Here is a 17,460-nt window from a genome sequence, read left to right on the forward strand (position 1 = left end):
TATTTTGAAGTGACCTTGACCCTGAACTATGGAAGATAACTGTTTCAAACTTAAACATTATGTGGGGCACATGTTATGCTTTCATCATGAGACACATTTGGTCACATATGATCAAGGTCAAGGTCACTTTGACCCTTATGAAATGTGACCAAAATAAGGTAGTGAACCACTAAAAGTGACCATATCTCATGGTAGAAAGAGCCAATAAGCACCATTGTACTTCCTATGTCTTGAATTAACAGCTTTGTGTTCCATGCTAGGTTTAGTTATTTGACCTTGACCCTGAAGGTCAAGGTCATGTAAAGGTCAAGGTCAAGCATGTGAGTCGTATGGGCTTTGCCCTTCTTGTTATTCCTATCTCCTCAGGTCAACTTATGTAGACCTGCTCATGCCTTATTCCTCTTAGTGAGCAAAAGACTGATAACACACAGAAAAGATGCTGTTCAATGGGTTATAGAAACCAAAAAAATACTCAGTGCGCATCACTCAAAAACGGAGTATGGTTGCCTAAGTGGCAGAAGGAAAATAAATGGTCATGCTCGTAAAAGCCCACTGGTGCAAAACACATGTGTACTTGGGAGTTGTAGCCCATGAATGCATAAGAATCTGTTATAAACAGAAAATCTGTAACCCGAGGTCTATAGGGGGGGGGGGGGATTCCAATGTACTACGACGGTCTGTAGTCCAAACATTTTGCTTTGTTGTTTTTTCTTCAGACACTGGGTTTGAGATTCCAGACAGATTTGTGGTGGGCTATGCTCTGGACTACAATGAATACTTCAGAGATCTCAATGTGAGTTTTACGATGAAATAACTAGTTTTCTTTTATTGATGTGGGTTAAACATTGAGGTTGTTGTTGCAAGCTTATTTAGTAATGTACGGTAGATGTGATCAAACGTGTTGCATAGTTATTTTGATCATCCTCCATGCCCTAAAACGATAACAATTAAAACTTCAAACTTAAATCTTGCACTATTCTGAGCAATAGGGTGAGAGGAGGTGTGTGTGTGTGTGTGTGTGTGTGTGTGTGTGTTCACAGAATACTAATTTATGGTTGAATAGCACACATACTGCTGTTGTGGAATAAAGCAGAGGAAGAGAGGGAAGCTGATTTTTAGTGTATGTATGTAAGAGTTGGTGATTTGTTTGTGTGACTAATTGATTTATCTGATTAATGTTTTATTCATTTATTTATTAAATTGATTTATCTATTCATCATCAAATGATAAATGTATCTATTTCTGTATTGATTCATTTGTTTTTTTCTTGATTGACTGACCGATTGATCAATTCATATTTTACCCACAGCACATTGGAGTGATCAATGAACAGGGCAAAAAAAAGTATGCTGTTTAGCAGGACCAGCGAGAGATCAATGGACCGGAACCTGTTCAACAAGGACCCTGTGTGCAGCACTGAAGTGAATTCCCTCGAGCATTATGCAGACTCCACATCACAGCTCGCAGATGGCAGAATTCCTCATTCATATGATACCCTTCTGGTGATACTCGGTCATCTGGAGAATCTAATTGTGTGTGACTGAGCTCTCACTTATGTGTATATAATATAGACACGTTAAAGGCACGTCCCTTCCTGTGTAAACGATTGTGGTAACCATCTTAGATCCGACTAGACTTACACTTGGGAGAAGACTATCCCTCCATTTGGACACATACCAAAAATCAACAGCCAGACACTACAGATTGAAATTGAAGTATAGATTGAAATTCATTCATAAAAAAAATTCCTGCGCTGCACAGAAAGATTGAAATTTGATTTTGGGTGCGTATCCATGTGGAGGGATGGTTTTATCCTTTTTCCCAAGAGAAACTTAACCCTGCACAGATCTGAGATAGTGACATGACAAATCATTTACATGTGACTGTGCCTTTATGATGACAATTTTACACTTCCTCTTCAGCACTCCTACTTCTCCTTTTTGGCAACTTGTTTCATCTTTTTATATTTTATTTTATCTCTTTTCCAACTTTTTCAACTGTTTGTTTTTGTTTTTACTTCTTGTAAGTTCTTTTTTTGTCTTTGGGTTTTGTTTGAAAAGTAATCAGAGTTTTGGGACGTCATTTTCTCCTTCAATTTGTAACCGGTCATTTCATTCCTTATAGAATAATGTAAAAAAAAAATTGTGTTGTTAGCTGTTTTATTGTTATGTTGTCACAGTATTGAGGTTTTAGTAGGTCCTCGGTCTGTATTGCCTGCTGTGTACCTGTAGACGAAAGCATTCATATCTTGGGGGAGGATGTGCTGGGTTGAAATGGAAATAGGTTTTTGCACCAAGAAATATACACAATGCCCCCTTGACCTCCCTGACCTTGCACCTTCGACTAAAAAGTGTCCCATCAGTTGTTGGTTGAGGGGTCAAATGACCCATAGTCGTTTTCTCCCTGGGATGAACCCTGCTTGTGCTGTTCACAGTATCAAGCCAGCTAAATATGTACAGCAGTAGCAAAGTCAGCGTAAACTAACTCAATGCGTAAAATGGAACATCCATTTTGTTGTCATTGAATACACAGTGTAAAGTAACCAGGTGCATACAACGGAACATCCATTGAGTTTGTTTTATTTTCAATGCCAGTCACATAGTAACAACGGGGGACGAAAATGTGTCGCCTTGCAAAGTACTCATGCGAAAATAGCTGATGGATTCCTGTTGAACATATTAGTGATTTAATGAAATGTATTGTATGTGCAGACTTTATGCTTTGATAGGTTTCACTAATGGATCCCTGTGTAGAGAATAGGCAACCCAGATATAAATGTGTTGTATTGTTTAGTGCAGGCTTTTATTGCACACAGGTGTGTGTCAGAACACATGCCATACATTTAAAGCAAGCAAAGAAATGTTCAAATGTGATGTGTTCAGTTACTGAAGTGTGAATTTCATGCAACTCTCATACAGCCATGAAACCCCCTGTCTGAGTGATTTTTGAGAATTGTCAACTAGGCTTTTTACTTTAAACCTGTGTTTTCAAAAATGCTGACCCTGTTTCCAGGTTCAGGGTTTGGTTTGTGGAATACCTTTTAAGTTTTACTGTTAGATTTGAATTGCCTCTGAGTACGTGTGGTTTTGTTATTGGTCAGGCAAATGATAATATGCATGTGTTCTATGAGTGTGATATTGTGTTTGTCTCATGTTTCATTAGAATCTCTTTCCCCCAAGTCATGGTACTTTATTTGAATTAAAAACTGTTGGTGAGAGAATCGTAACTGGACATATGCAACTGAGCTGAGTGCAATTTATTTTGTTGTTGTTGTTATTTTTTAGTTTTCACCCTTTTGCATTTTATTTAATACTTCGGAAGAATGCTAAACAATTACTGCATCTATTGTTGCAGGACACTGACTTAGAATAATTCAAAGGGAATAATTATGATTGGACTTAAAGCCAGTCAAACATTATTGTGAATCGTTTTTTTCACACGGCAGGTAACAGTGATTTGTTCCAAATGTAATTAAACAAAAATTTGAAAATAGTATTGAAAATAGAGAATACTACATGGCTTGCTGTGTCGTACCAGATTTACACGAGTTGTTTTTTTAAATATTGAACTGCGAGCGAAAGCGAGCTGTTCACTATTTGAAAAAGCAACGAGTGTAAATCTGGTACGATACAGCAAGCCATGTAGTATTCTGTTTATCCTACATACTGTACTTACGTGTATTTTACTGAAAATGTCCTGCAGTCGAGGCAGCTAAATTGAAGACGCTTGTTTTGGAACCTCGATCTCTTCTAAACCCTCGTGCAATCTATTACGTCAAATTAAAGAAACGTCACTCTGAAAGTGTGGCGTGACGTGTTAGTTCTAAAAATTCATCGAGGGTAATTAGCGAGCGCAATTTTTTTTCTATAATGACGTTTGTCTCGGTGACTTTGGCATCATAAGCAGTGGAAAAACAGGTCCCTGCCAGACTTGCTTAACATGACCTCATTTACATGATATACACACGTGTGATTTGAACGATTATTATCTCACGAGTATCTCTCTCACGTATGTAGGATGAGTAAATTTATTTTCTTACTTTTGACGTTTTCCTCATTAATGTTTTTTAAAACTGAGCTCTTTAGTGGCTGACTCGTTAGAGGTGATATTTTACTGTTACTGTTCATTTTTAATTATTTGTTTTGAACAATAAAGCTGCTTTTTCTTTGTTTCTGTTGCTAAAAATGTTGATTTTCTCCTTTTCCTATAGGTGATTTGAACATATATGCTTTTTTGTGTGTTTGAATGATTAATAAATAGAACTTTTACATTTTTTCTTCAAATTTTCTTCTTATTTCCCCATCTTTTTGTGCTACTGCTAATCAGAGATTTTTTGTTGGGTGTGAATGTTACAAATGAACATATAGTGTAGCAAGTTCTTTTGTTCAATCTCAAGAGTTGAATTGGGGAGGGTGGGTTTGGGTACGAGCAGTAAATGAGGTCTGTTAATTGTTTTCAAACTCTTATGAAACTTATTTTTGTATGAAAGGGGATACACTGTTGTTCTTTGAGCTATTTACTAATTTATTGCAGTAATAGATCTATCCACTCTGGTGAGTCATGTCAATCAAGCAGCCTGTGTAATCTGATTACATGCAGCCCTTGACCTACTTTGAAACACGAGTATTGATTGCTTTCATGGTTGGCAAACAGCATAAGGTTTGAGGTTCAGGTCCTCTATTAAGGGTTCAGTTTTATTCAGGACTAAAGTCTCTTTGTTAATTCTTTTTAGCCAGTTAGGAATCAAAATAGGTGTTAAAAACGTAGCTGCAGCATTTATGCCTGGCTTGTAGGAAACGCATTGTAGATAATCCCATATCATGACTGCTGGTGGTGGGTTTTCTCCCTTGAGACATTGGGAACTACATGATGATCTTTCTTTATTTGGTGTTTAACGTCGTTTTCAACCATGAAGGTTATATCGCGACGGGGAAAGGGGGGAGAGCCACTTGTCAATTGTTTCTTGTTCACAAAAGCACTAATCAAAAATTTGCTCCAGGGGCTTGCAAAGTAGTACAATGTATTACCTTACTGGGAGAATGCAAGTTTCCAGTACAAAGGACTTTAACATTTCTTTCATACTGCTTGACTAAAATCTTTACAAAAATTGACTATATTCTATACAAGAAACACTTAACAAGGTTAAAAAGAGAAACAGAATCCGTTAGTCGCCTCTTACGACATGCTGGGGAGCATCGGGTAAATTCTTCCCCCTAACCCGCGGGGGGTTACATGATGATAAGTGTTGTTTAATGCCCTCAGAGTAAATCATTTGGGGCATTGGGAACTACACTCTTGGACATCCATTTTGTACGAGAAAAAGTCACTGGCAGCAAATCTCATGCACGCTCTTTCACATCACAATGAAAAGAATAACAAAGGATCTTAAGACTTGGTCTTGTAATAGAGAGAAACGAAGCGTATGATATATGTTAGGGGGAAAGTTTGGTGACAGTTTACAAAGCTCTGCAGGGTTTAGCTGTGTTGGGATTTATTGGACAATCCTGGGAGTGTAGTTCGGAGGAAGATAGCCATGACAGGAATTACGTTCACCAGACATTTCCAGTACTTTAAATGGACAATAACAACAAAGGAAATCGTCAACCGGTCACACATACTGGTTGATATATTTTTTTTTACAAAGTTTTTATTTTTTGACAACTGAAAGTTAATCATTGCACATGTGGTTAAGACTTGATTTAACTTGTTGGCGTAACAATGAGAATGGTTTCTGTGAGTGGGAGGATTTTTTATTGTAAAGAAAATCTCGTTTGGAAAATGGTTCACTGGGTGAAGCTGGTTGTGATTTATGATGAACTTGTTAGTTTTTCTGGTGAAATATAAAATATCAGGTTTTTTTGCTACTACTGTGAAGAAAAACTATTTGGGCTTGTGAACTTTGAAATATGAAATAAAGTTGTAATGGAGAACATGCTGTCTAGGTACGTATATGTCTGATCACACAAATTTCACGTCCTTGACTTTTAAAAAAACATGTAATAATAATTAATTTTGTCACAATAAACTTTTCTTTTCCCAGTAGAATCTATTCCATTCCATTGTATCTTGGTTATGTTCTGTGTATATGATGTGTGAGGGATCCCAAGAGTGTGTGTGTGTGTGCGTGTGTGTGTGTGTGTGTGTGTGTGTGTGTGTGTGTGTGATGTAAAAGCAAGGATAGAGGTAAAGCAACACGGACATAAAGCATGAACGTTGTCCTACTGCATCATAGCAAATGACCAGCTATTTTTAATCACAATAACATCACACACACACTCACACACAACATTCAAGTTATGCCTGGGGTGCAGCAAGGGACCCCCTTCGACTCACCATCTCAAATCTGGCGGCTTGTGAGAAATTCAGTGATAAAAAAAAATCCAACTCTGGAGAGGAAGCATTCAGGTTGTTGATTTTCGGTATGTGACGAAGTGGAGGGATGGTCTTATCCCATGTCATTTAAAGGCCTGAGCACATCTGATGTATTGAACAGTCGGTGTTTTGCGCAAAGGACTGTCTTTGATATATATCGAAGCACAGGCACAAGAACAACTGTACATTGGATTACAGCTTCCGGAACCTTATATGTTTGCCATCCTGTTCTTTCTTTATTTGGTGTTTAACGTCGTTTTCAACCACGAAGGTTATATCGCGACGGGGAAAAGGGTGGGGGGGGGGAGATGGGATAGAGCCACTTGTTGATTGTTTCTTGTTCACAAAAGCACTAATCAAAAAATTGCTCCAAGGGCTTGCAACGTAGTACAATATATGACCTTACTGGGAGAATGCAAGTTTCCAGTACAAAGGACTTAACATTTCTTACATACTGCTTGACTAAAATCTTTACAAACATTGACTATATTCTATACAAGAAACACTTAACAAGGGTTAAAGGAGAAACAGAATCCGTTAGTCGCCTCTAACGACATGCTGGGGAGCATCGGGTAAACCTTCCCCCTAACCCGCGGGGGGTTTGTCATCCTGTGGTTTGAGATCTAAGAGCCAAACACGAAGTAAAGATTAACAAGCACTCGCAGCTTACAAATGTAGCTAAGCATATATTTACCGAGGTAACTAGCTCTTTATTTAGTCTACGAAAGACTCGGAAAGAGGTGGTGTGCTGGTGTAACACGAGAAAATTACTCCCACGAGATGTTTACCGTCCGGAGTAAAAATTTCGTACGAAAATGTTACTCCCTTTACGAAAAAAGTACTCCCCCATAACACGAGAAAATTACTCCTCACGACAGGTGAGTTCCGAGTAAACATTTCGTAGAAAAAATGTTACTCCCCTGACGAACAAATAACGAATAAATTACTCCACCCTAACACGAGCAATTTAACTTCCCATGCCAGGTGTACAAAACTTTTACTCCCTTGTCCCCTGTTAGTCTTGGTGGTGGAAGGGGTGGAGGGAGGGTAGCGCGACATTCGTTTGCGTGAGATCACATATTGGCATTATCCCTTCGCGCGCATCCCATTTTCGCGTACGAGATTTGTACTAAAAAATTTTTTCGTGGAGGGAGTAATTTGTTCGTGCCTTGGAGAGTTCTTTTCTCGTACGAAAGGTGTACTCGGAGTAAGAATTTCGTACGAAATTTTTACTCCGGAGTAAATGTTTCGTGGAGTAAAAATGTCGTGTTACGCCGGCGGTAAGGTATTTCACGTTTCTTGTACATATTTTTTCTTTCGTTATTTTTTTTTTTACTTCTCTCTTTTCTTTTTTGTTTGGTTGTTGTTGTTTTACTAGTTATTTTACTGCTGTTTATTCTTCGTTCATTCGTTCTTTTGTATGTAACTTCGTTAGTGCGTCCTTTCTTTCTTTCTTTCTTTCTTTTCTTAACTTTTTTGTCTTCGAAAGATAACATAAAACAAGGCTTACACGACTCAGTGTAAGCTTAAAGACTGAAATCGTAGTGGTCAAATGTTCAGAACAAAAGTTCTTGGGTATGTAACGTTACCAGGTTCGATGAACGAAAAGGAAACAAATTCGATTTTTGATCAGCCGTTAATTTTGTCACCAGGTTCCAAAAAGATGGAACTGTGATTGATGATTTGATGTAATGATGAGATGTGTTAGGGCCAGACTCACTGGACTATTACTCACTTGTGGACGTACACACAAAGACATACACGAAGTTTTTCAAGTCTAATCATTCCGTCCATAACAGATTAACCAACAGAAGCAAATAAACCTGGCGTGGTATTCTTTATTCCTGTGTCTCTATTCCCTCTTCCTATTTACCTACCCGACTAAAACCAGGTGGCAAATAATCAATCAATCAATCAATATGAGGCTTATATCGCGCGTATTCCGTGGGTACAGTTCTAAGCGCAGGGATTTGTATTTTATTTAAAAAAAAAAATTATTCAATTTATATCGCGCACATATTTAAGGCGCAGGGATTTATTTATGCCGTGTGAGACTGGAATTTGTTTACACAATACATCACGCATTCACATCGGCCAGCAGATCGCAGCCATTTCGGCACATATCCTACTTTTCACGGCCTATTATTCCAAGTCACACGGGTAGTTTGGTGGACATTTTTATCTATGCCTATACAATTTTGCCAGGAAAGACCCTTTTGTCAATCTGGGATCTTTAACGTGCACACCCCAATGTAGTGTACACTAAGGGACCTCGGTTTTTCGTCTCATCCGAAAGACTAGCACTTGAACCCACCACCTAGGTTAGGAAAGGGGGGAGAAAATTGCTAACGCCCTGACCCAGGGTCGAACTCGCAACCTCTCGCTTCCGAGCGCAAGTGCGCAGTACCACTCGGCCACCCAGTCCGCAACACAACACAACACAAAGTGAAAGTTAATTCGATAGAGACAGTTATTTCTCCTCTGTCAGTGTGTGTGTAGGTGTGTGTGTGTGAATGTGTGTGTGTGTGTGTGATTGTGTGTGTGTGTGTGTGTATATATGTGTCACAGTGTGCCTTCGACAGTCATCGTGTGTGTGTGTCACAGTGTGTGTCTGTGCCTCCGACAGTGTCACGTTGTGTGTGTGTGTGTGACGCACGCGCGTGCGCCGGCGCGCGTGTGTGTGTGTGTGTTTATGTGTTATGCGCCAGTGTTTGTATGTCAGTGTGTTCAGCCGTTGTGTGTGTCAGTGTGTTCGTCAGTGTGCGTGTCAGTGTGTGTGTGTACTATGTGTGTGTGTGAGTGAGTGCACTGATTCAGTTGTGTGTGCGCGACCGTGACGGTGTGTGGGGGGTGGGGCGCATGCTCGCTATGAATTGTCTTGATATCCACAAAACAGATCAGCTAGGTCGAAATGCAAATTAAGGTGTCCAGCTTCGTTCTACTTCTCTTCAACACAAAATGTACACTGGTGACAGTTGACTCTCAGTGTCACAGGTACATGATAACAAGTAGCGAAGACAAGGACAGATGTTGTATTGTTTTTTAGGACACGGTAGGCCTAAGGGTAAAATGCTGGGTTGGACTCGTATGTAATCGAATCTTGTGGCTGTGGCTTTACTTTTAAGCGTAACAGCATGTGATGTGGACAATACGTGTGCACAGTCTATGAATCAAAACCGAAAATAGATTGACGCGTTTTGAGAACACACACATTCCTCTGTCTACTCTAGTGGGCAGTAACTTCCGTGATTCCTCTTCTCGATCATCATATATGTCTTCAGGGATAGATTTCAATCTGTCATCTATTGTTAATCTATTGTGAAGAAGCTAGAAAGAATGTACGGTGTATCAATACAACATGTGTTTTACGGAGGTGGAAACGTTTACTGAGAAAAATTATGTGACTCGAACCGTAGTGAGTTAGTTTGTGCAAACTTGCAGAAACACCTATGGGATTCCAACATTGGCTTTCTGGCTGCCTTGCAAGCAAACTTAATGTGACTGAGTTGTGATAGGCTGCAATAGCCTGATAAAATGGTGAGTCTGCAAATCTTTCTCAGTATATTTGTCACTGTTGTTGTTTTGTTTTTCTTCATATGCTGGCTTGTCGTTCATGTTAAATTGATTATTTTGTGTATCTTTGACGACGTCAGGTTTTGATTCTAGTCAGTTCATTTTCAGTTATGTGTATGTGCATAGTTTGTGTGTGCATAACTTGATGTGTGTGTGTGTGTGTGTGTGTGTGTGTGTGTGTGAATGTATTGTGTGTGTGTGTGTGTGTGTGTGTGTGTGAGACTGAGAGTGCGTGTGTGAGTGTGTGTGTGACGTGTGTGTGAGAGACTGAGTGCACGGTGTGTGAGGTGTGTGTAGAGTGCGTGTGTGTGTGTACGTGTGTGTGTGTGTGTGAGTGAGAGATAGAGAGAGAGCGAGAGAGAGAGTATGAGTGCATGAAGAGCGTTTTCGCTTTTTGACTCGATTTCAGACAGACAGCGACACAAATACAGAGACATAGACAAAGAGTGCTGCGTGTATGACTTGTCTCCAACTATATGACCTGGTTTTTTTTTTTTTTACTGAGAAAGCAAGGTTATTCAAGGCCGAGGCCGTACATGTTCCTGTTATTTGAGGGTATGGTTACTTTCTTGTTACTAGAACGTTGTCTAATCCGGCGTATCATCAAACACCCGTGACTGACAACGCATACTTTTTCAGTAATTGCCGCGTAGTTTTTGACGTACATGTACAACATGATAGACGCCGTGGAACCTACACATTAAAATCGTCAACCAGTGATTTAAGACTTTCCTCCTTTTATGAAACCTTGTCTTTGCAGGCCGCTTCTGTTCAATACCTCTGTAAATTCACCGTCCCCCGTTTGAAGTAAAATTCCCTCCTGTTTAAGACCTCATTTTCTCAGATTTGTTTAGGTCTGAAAAGGTGGGGGTTTCACTGCACTGTATTATGATGGTTATCTTTCGTCCATGTTCACTTATAACAATCTAATTGTGATGGTTATCTTTCGTGCATCTGTACTTATAACAATCTAATCAAAGTACAAGAGGAAGAAAACTTAACCCGTCTCATACAATCCCTGCCCCCCCCCCCCCCCCCCCCCCGCGCCATCCCGTCACTCCCTCCCACGGCCACCTTTCATGTTTTAAACTGTGAGTGTGAGTACAATGGAACCCCCTTTTATGATCCGCAATTTAAGACGCTACCGCCCTCAAACTATTACTTTCCAACAATGATAATTCCCCAGCACACTCCGACAGAACTTATTTTGCCTTTCAAGTTGTTTTACTATTCGAGCGAATTCGCTTTTATTTCTCGTTGAACACAATTTTCTATAATACCATAATTATAAGCAATATTTCTTTGACGTGGCACGGTAAAACTCTTTTGTTTCTTTTGTCTTCACCGAGGAGAGGTTTAAGTGTGTACTTTTGAAATGGCTGGAATCAGCAGGCAAATTTTAAAAACGACCACTTTTATTTTGAATAAGTGTACAAAAAAAAAATTGAAAGGGGGGGGGGGGGGGGGAGGAGGAGAATTACAGCTGCACAACATTTGCCATATTGCCAGAGAATTCTAATTCACATACAGGGACATAATAGAAACAAGTCGCGTAAGGCGAAAATACAATATTTAGTCAAGTAGCTGTCGAACTCACAGAATGAAACTGAACGCAATGCCATTTTTCAGCAAGACCGTATACTCGTAGCATCGTCAGTCCACCCCTCATGGCAAAGGCAGTGAAATTGACAAGAAGAGCGGGATAGTAGTTGCGCTAAGAAGGATAGCACGCTTTTCTGTACCTCTCTTTGTTTTAACTTTCTGAGCGTGTTTTTAATCCAAACATATCATATCTATATGTTTTTGGAATCAGGAACCGACAAGGAATAAGATGAAAGTGTTTTTAAATTGATTTGGACAATTTAATTTTGATAATAATTTTTATATATTTAATTTTCAGAGCTTGTTTTTAATCCGAATATAACATATTTATATGTTTTTGGAATCAGCAAATGATGGAGAATAAGATAAACGTAAATTTGGATCGTTTTATAAATTTTTAATTTTTTTTACAATTTTCCGATTTTTAATGACCAAAGTCATTAATTAATTTTTAAGCCACCAAGCTGAAATGCAATACCGAAGTCCGGGCTTCGTCGAAGATTACTTGACCAAAATTTCAACCAATTTGGTTGAAAAATGAGGGCGTGACAGTGCCGCCTCAACTTTCACGAAAAGCCGGATATGACGTCATCAAAGACATTTATCAAAAAAATGAAAAAAACGTTCGGGGATTTCATACCCAGGAACTCTCATGTCAAATTTCATAAAGATCGGTCCAGTAGTTTAGTCTGAATCGCTCTACACACACACACACACAGACACACAGACACACACGCACATACATGTACACCACGACCCTCGTTTCGATTCCCCCTCGATGTTAAAATATTGACTAAATATAAAAAGGGCATCCCCCCCCACACACACACACATATGCTCACTCACGCACGCACGCATGCGCGCGGCACACATACGCAAACACACAAGGAAATACACAGGGCAATACGCACACACACGCATGCACGCATACACGCATACACACACACACACACACACACACACACACTGACACACTGAAGTGTTTTTCACAAGAGCAAAACGGACTTCAGAACAGACTAAGGGAAACTTCAGTAAAAGTTGCAAGACGGATTATATTAACACCCCTTACTCTGTTCTCGGTACCTTTACATCACCATTCTTATTGCGCATAACATCCCGCCCACAAATTGTGCCCCCCCCCCCTCCCCCCCCCCCCCCCTTACTTTCTCTTCCATGCGTCTCCAGTTACATGACGACGACTAAGTGCCGGTGTGATCTGTCGTTGGTTCTTTTTCTAGCTGGCGTCTCTTTTCAATACTTAAGATATCTAGTTTACCACAACTCTGTTGTACTGTAATGTGCATGTTGAAAGTCGGTTGGCCTTGCAGGATGACAATCTGTTGTACTGTAATGTGCATGTTGAAAGTCGGTTGGCCTTGCAGGATGACAATCTGTTGTACTGTAATGTGCATGTTGAAAGTCGGTTGGCCTTGCAGGATGACAATCTGTTGTACTGTAATGTGCATGTTGAAAGTCGGTTGGCCTTGCAGGATGACAATCTGTTGTACTGTAATGTGCATGTTGAAAGTCGGTTGGCCTTGCAGGATGACAATCTGTTGTACTGTAATGTGCATGTTGAAAGTCGGTTGGCCTTGCAGGATGACAATCTGTTGTACTGTAATGTGCATGTTGAAAGTCGGTTGGCCTTGCAGGATGACAACAACAAGAAGACACCCAGCTCTCAAAATGCCGCGGGAGCCGGTCCAGAGACCTATTCACAGGCCCCGCCACAATCTGTTGGATATCCACAGTTTCCAATGGGGTATCAACCGCAGTTTATGTATTATCCGATGCCGCCTTACATGCAAGGATACCCACAATCCTCCATGGGATCACCACCACAAGAAACTGGACCGCACCAAACACCCGGGCTGCCACATTTTGGTGGAGGTTATCCAAGTTTCTATCCTGGACCAGTGCCGTCAACGCCACAAACCGGACAGACTGGTGAACATGTTCCGCCATCACAGTCCGCTGGGCAGCCGACTTCATCAGATGGACGTACCCAGGTACAAGAAAGTGGACCTAACCAAACAATAGGACCGCCGTATTTTAGCGGGTACCCGAGTTTCTATACTGGACCGGTGCCGTCAATGCCACAAGCTGCTTCAAAATTTCCGTCACAAATCGCCGGAGGGCCCAAACCATCCAAGGGGCATCCTCAGCAACCGCAAATGATGCAGGTGCCGCCTCAGATGAACCCCTGGTTTGGGTATCAGCAGTATTGCCAACCGTTTCAACCACCTGCTGGAACCAGAGAATACAGTCAACCACTCCAATCCCAGCCGCCCCTGATCAGGCAGCGATGGGAGTCTACTCCTAATCTGCACCAAGGAGTCACTGAAATGCAGTCTGGCCTCGGTCGTCAAGGTCGACAACAGTCTCTGAATTCTCTCCTTGAAGAGGATGAGTTTGCAGGCGGGAACTCTGGACACTTCAGAAGGAGTAACTCTACTTGCAGTGGTGAGTGTGGTTTAAAATACAGTAAAACCTCTTATTCGGACCTAAAGAATACTGTTAACATTAGGTTCTAGAAAGGAAAGAGTCAGAGGTAAAGCTGCAGACTTTATGACTAGAAAATCTTGGGAACCAAGGTCCTAAATCAGAGAGGGTGTACAAATTTGGAGGTTCTCGCAAACAGAGATTACGTTACGTCGAGACACCACTTATCACATAATGTACACATATGCACACAAAGTCCATCCTCATTTCGCACACTCTAAGACTTAACCATGGTAGTAACAGTTCCAACATTTATTGAACTGATATATACACATGTGTATCCACACATCAACAAGCTCCCCTGACTGGGGTTCAAAATTCCACTAGCAACAAACTTGCTGCTGACGTACATTCTCCTTCAAGAAAAAAAACACCTGACCAGGGTAAAAATGTCTATACATGTACTGCTTAGATGTCTTTGTATAGCAGTTGTGACTGGGGTTTTTCCCTGAAATAAATGTAGCAGTAGTCTGATATTATGCGACCAAAAAGCACAGACTGCGGGTGACATGCTGCATTGAATTGTTTGGAATTGTTTTGAAAGAGGAGGCACATATGTGACAAAGGTTTACTGGGCAATAATTAAGCTAGACATGGAACCTTGCGGAAAGTTGAAGCTGGTTTTCATGTCAAATGTTTCATACAACAATATAAGGAATTGTAGTTTTCAACTTGTCATCATGCATTTTGTGGAACACAACGGCACCCGACGCATGTGGCATGATTTAATTTACAAATCTCTTTCAAAAATATTGAAAATGCCAGCGTCTGCATGGTTACTCTACCCTAACAGTTGAACTCTTTAACTGTTTTCTGCATATAAACATAACATTATTCTGAGAGAGAGAGAGAGAGAGAGAGAGAGAGAGAGAGAGAGAGAGAGAGAGAGAGGGAGGGGGAGAGAGAGAGAGAGAGAGGGAGAAGCGAGAGAGAGAGAGAGAGAGAGAGAGAGAGAGAGAGAGAGAGAGAGAGACAACATATTTGTAGACCATTTAATGGGTTAATTGCATTCATTTTTGATGTTTCTGTGAACAGAATTAGGAGTTGACACGCGCCTAAGCCTGGACAGAATCGCAGTGAACCATGACACATTCCCTCCGACATCCCCCTTCAGTCCAACAACCGCTGACCCTCTGACCGCGACCGAGGGACCTCCTCGGACGGTAAAGGTTGGGGTGGGTCGGGACATCCAACCCAAGCTTGTCTACGAGTACTACTTCCAGAACGCTGCTATCGGCGGAGGACAAGTTGAGCAGGTGGAGATCCACACGGAAGAGCGTTTGGTCTTCGTCACTTTTGCCAGGGCTGAAGGTCAGAAAAACCCCAAGATGAATGGCATATATAGCGCTAGACGCAGAGCAGTCGAATTCGAATTTGATTATTTGAAGGAAATCAGAACACAGTTTTATTGCTGTGCGTGGATCTTTTTGCAACCCATTCAAGATAAACAGCTCACTCAAAAATCATCCAAACAACAGACTCATTCTGTCGATCAAAATGGCCATGATTCTTATTTGTTCTTTGTTAATGATATGTGTATGGCCCTCAAAATTGCAAACACCAAAATAATGTGATAATTCAAACTCGTGTGTACCTGTCACTATTTGAACATTATGCACAAGCTCTAGAATGCACGCCTGCGCTACGACTTTTGTTTACTTTATTTATTTTTTTTTGTTATGGTGAGCTTTTATAGCGCGAACCACAATTAACTGTGCTCTCCGCGCTTTACATACTAATTTCTGCCGTGTGAAATGGAATTTTTTACAGACAGACAGACAAACAAACATTTTTTACACACAATATATAACGCATTCACATCGACCAGCAAACCTCAAGCCTGTTAGGCGAAACTTTACCTTTCACGGCCTTTATTCCAAGTCACACGGGTATTTTGATGGACATTTTTATCTATGCCTATACAATTTTGCCAGGAAAGACCCTTTTGTCAATCGTGGGATCTTTAACGTGCACACCCAATATAGTGTACACGAAGGGACCTCGGTTTTCCGTCTCATCCGAAAGACTAGCTTTACAGATGCAGCAAGAGTTTCAGACCAGCTGCATGGGCGGGTCAGTTCGAGTCTCTGAAACTGTTTTGTTTATACCTCCACAGATGCAGCAAGAGTTTCAGGCCAGCTGCATGGGCGAGTCAGTTCAAGTCTCTGAAACGGTTTTGTTATACCTCTATAGATGCAGCAAGAGTTTCAGGCCAGCTGCATGGGCGGGTCAGTTCGAGTCTCTGAAACTGTTTTATTTACCCCTCCACAGATGCTGCAAGAGTTTCAGGCAGGTCGCATTCAATCGGACAAGAGTCGGTGACAGTGAGTCTTCACGTGGCACCAGCCCAACGACCTACTTACGCCAATAAACTTCTATTCCACAACCTTCCCGACAAGCTGTCCAGCCACCACTTCAGAACCCTCCTGAAGCTTGTCACGGGATGCGCGCCAGTCGATATTCTTTACGGGGACGAAGAAGGAGCCCTGGTGACCTTCAACGAACGCCAAGGTAAGCATTGACGTTTTGGATGGTGGTTGTTACAGTGCTACCTGAAATGTAAGGTCCCTCCGATGAATTCAGTAACGTAGACCTATTGCTGCTCCTTGATATACAATGTTTTCTCCAAAACCTACCTGTCAGGGCTGAGGTGCACGAAGCAAAACTGGGTGCCACCCAACTGGATAGGACCAAGCGCGGGGTATTGGTTGAAACCGCAACAAATCTCAGTGTCCACCCATCACCGGTTTGTTCCCACCCAGTTTGGTGGCATCCAGTTTTGCTTCTTGCACCTCAGCTCAGGACTCTTCCAAACACCTGTAAACGAGAGAGAAATGAAATAAAATAAAACAAAATAAAGAGAGAGAGAGAGAGAGAGAGAGAGAGAGAGAGAGAGAGAGAGAGAGAGAGAGAGAGAGAGAGAGATCAGACGTTTTCCTATTTGATTTAAATTGTTGAATTTAGGATTAAAAAAGCCTAGTCGAAGACTATTCTGGTTTTTTTTTGTTGCTTTGTCCAGATTTGGAAAGAGTCCAGAAAATGTGCCAAGAAAATGATCTGGATGGTCGTCTGCTATCGGTATCGAGAGTACCCGTGTCAAGCGCCATCCTGGTTGGGAACCTGAACCCGTTCACAGCGGTGGAAACTGTCAGGTTCTTCTTTCACAATCACAACAGAAGTGGCGGCGGCCCGGTGCAAAATGTCGACATGATTGCCGATGAATGCAAGTGCATTGTCCACTTTGAGGACCACAAAGGTAGACTTTTTATTTTATTTTCTTTACTGTTTTTCAGTCTGTTACTCCAACCATAGATATTCTTTCGTTGTCTTTTCCAGTGTATCGTTATCATAAAAATACATATAACTAGACGGGTGTGCCTGTGGTTGAAGGCGCGTTTTCTTACTTCATTT

At 41.1% G+C, this 17,460-nt stretch overlaps 2 protein-coding genes across 3 annotated transcripts in view; both read left to right on the forward strand.

Annotated features, from left to right (window-relative positions):
* Positions 1-6,054, forward strand: part of LOC138982266 (hypoxanthine-guanine phosphoribosyltransferase-like) — a 38,975-nt gene extending 32,921 nt beyond the window's left edge. For both annotated transcript variants that reach the window (XM_070355509.1, XM_070355510.1), the window contains exons 7-8: positions 717-793; positions 1,310-6,054. In XM_070355509.1, coding sequence (XP_070211610.1) covers positions 717-793; positions 1,310-1,357 — 125 coding nt within the window. In that variant the 3' untranslated portion in view covers positions 1,358-6,054. The remainder of the gene's footprint in view (positions 1-716; positions 794-1,309) is intronic.
* Positions 6,055-9,379: 3,325 nt separating this feature from the next.
* The window catches only part of LOC138982255 (uncharacterized), a gene marked incomplete in the record, with an annotated part of 48,353 nt that continues 40,272 nt past the window's right edge, over positions 9,380-17,460 (forward strand). Inside the window, 5 exon segments of the mRNA XM_070355491.1 lie at positions 9,380-9,909; positions 13,200-14,010; positions 15,085-15,360; positions 16,321-16,560; positions 17,069-17,305. Coding sequence (XP_070211592.1) covers positions 9,907-9,909; positions 13,200-14,010; positions 15,085-15,360; positions 16,321-16,560; positions 17,069-17,305 — 1,567 coding nt within the window.

Source organism: Littorina saxatilis, linkage group LG12 (assembly GCF_037325665.1).
Source record: "Littorina saxatilis isolate snail1 linkage group LG12, US_GU_Lsax_2.0, whole genome shotgun sequence".
Classification (NCBI taxonomy): Eukaryota; Metazoa; Mollusca; class Gastropoda; order Littorinimorpha; family Littorinidae; genus Littorina; species Littorina saxatilis.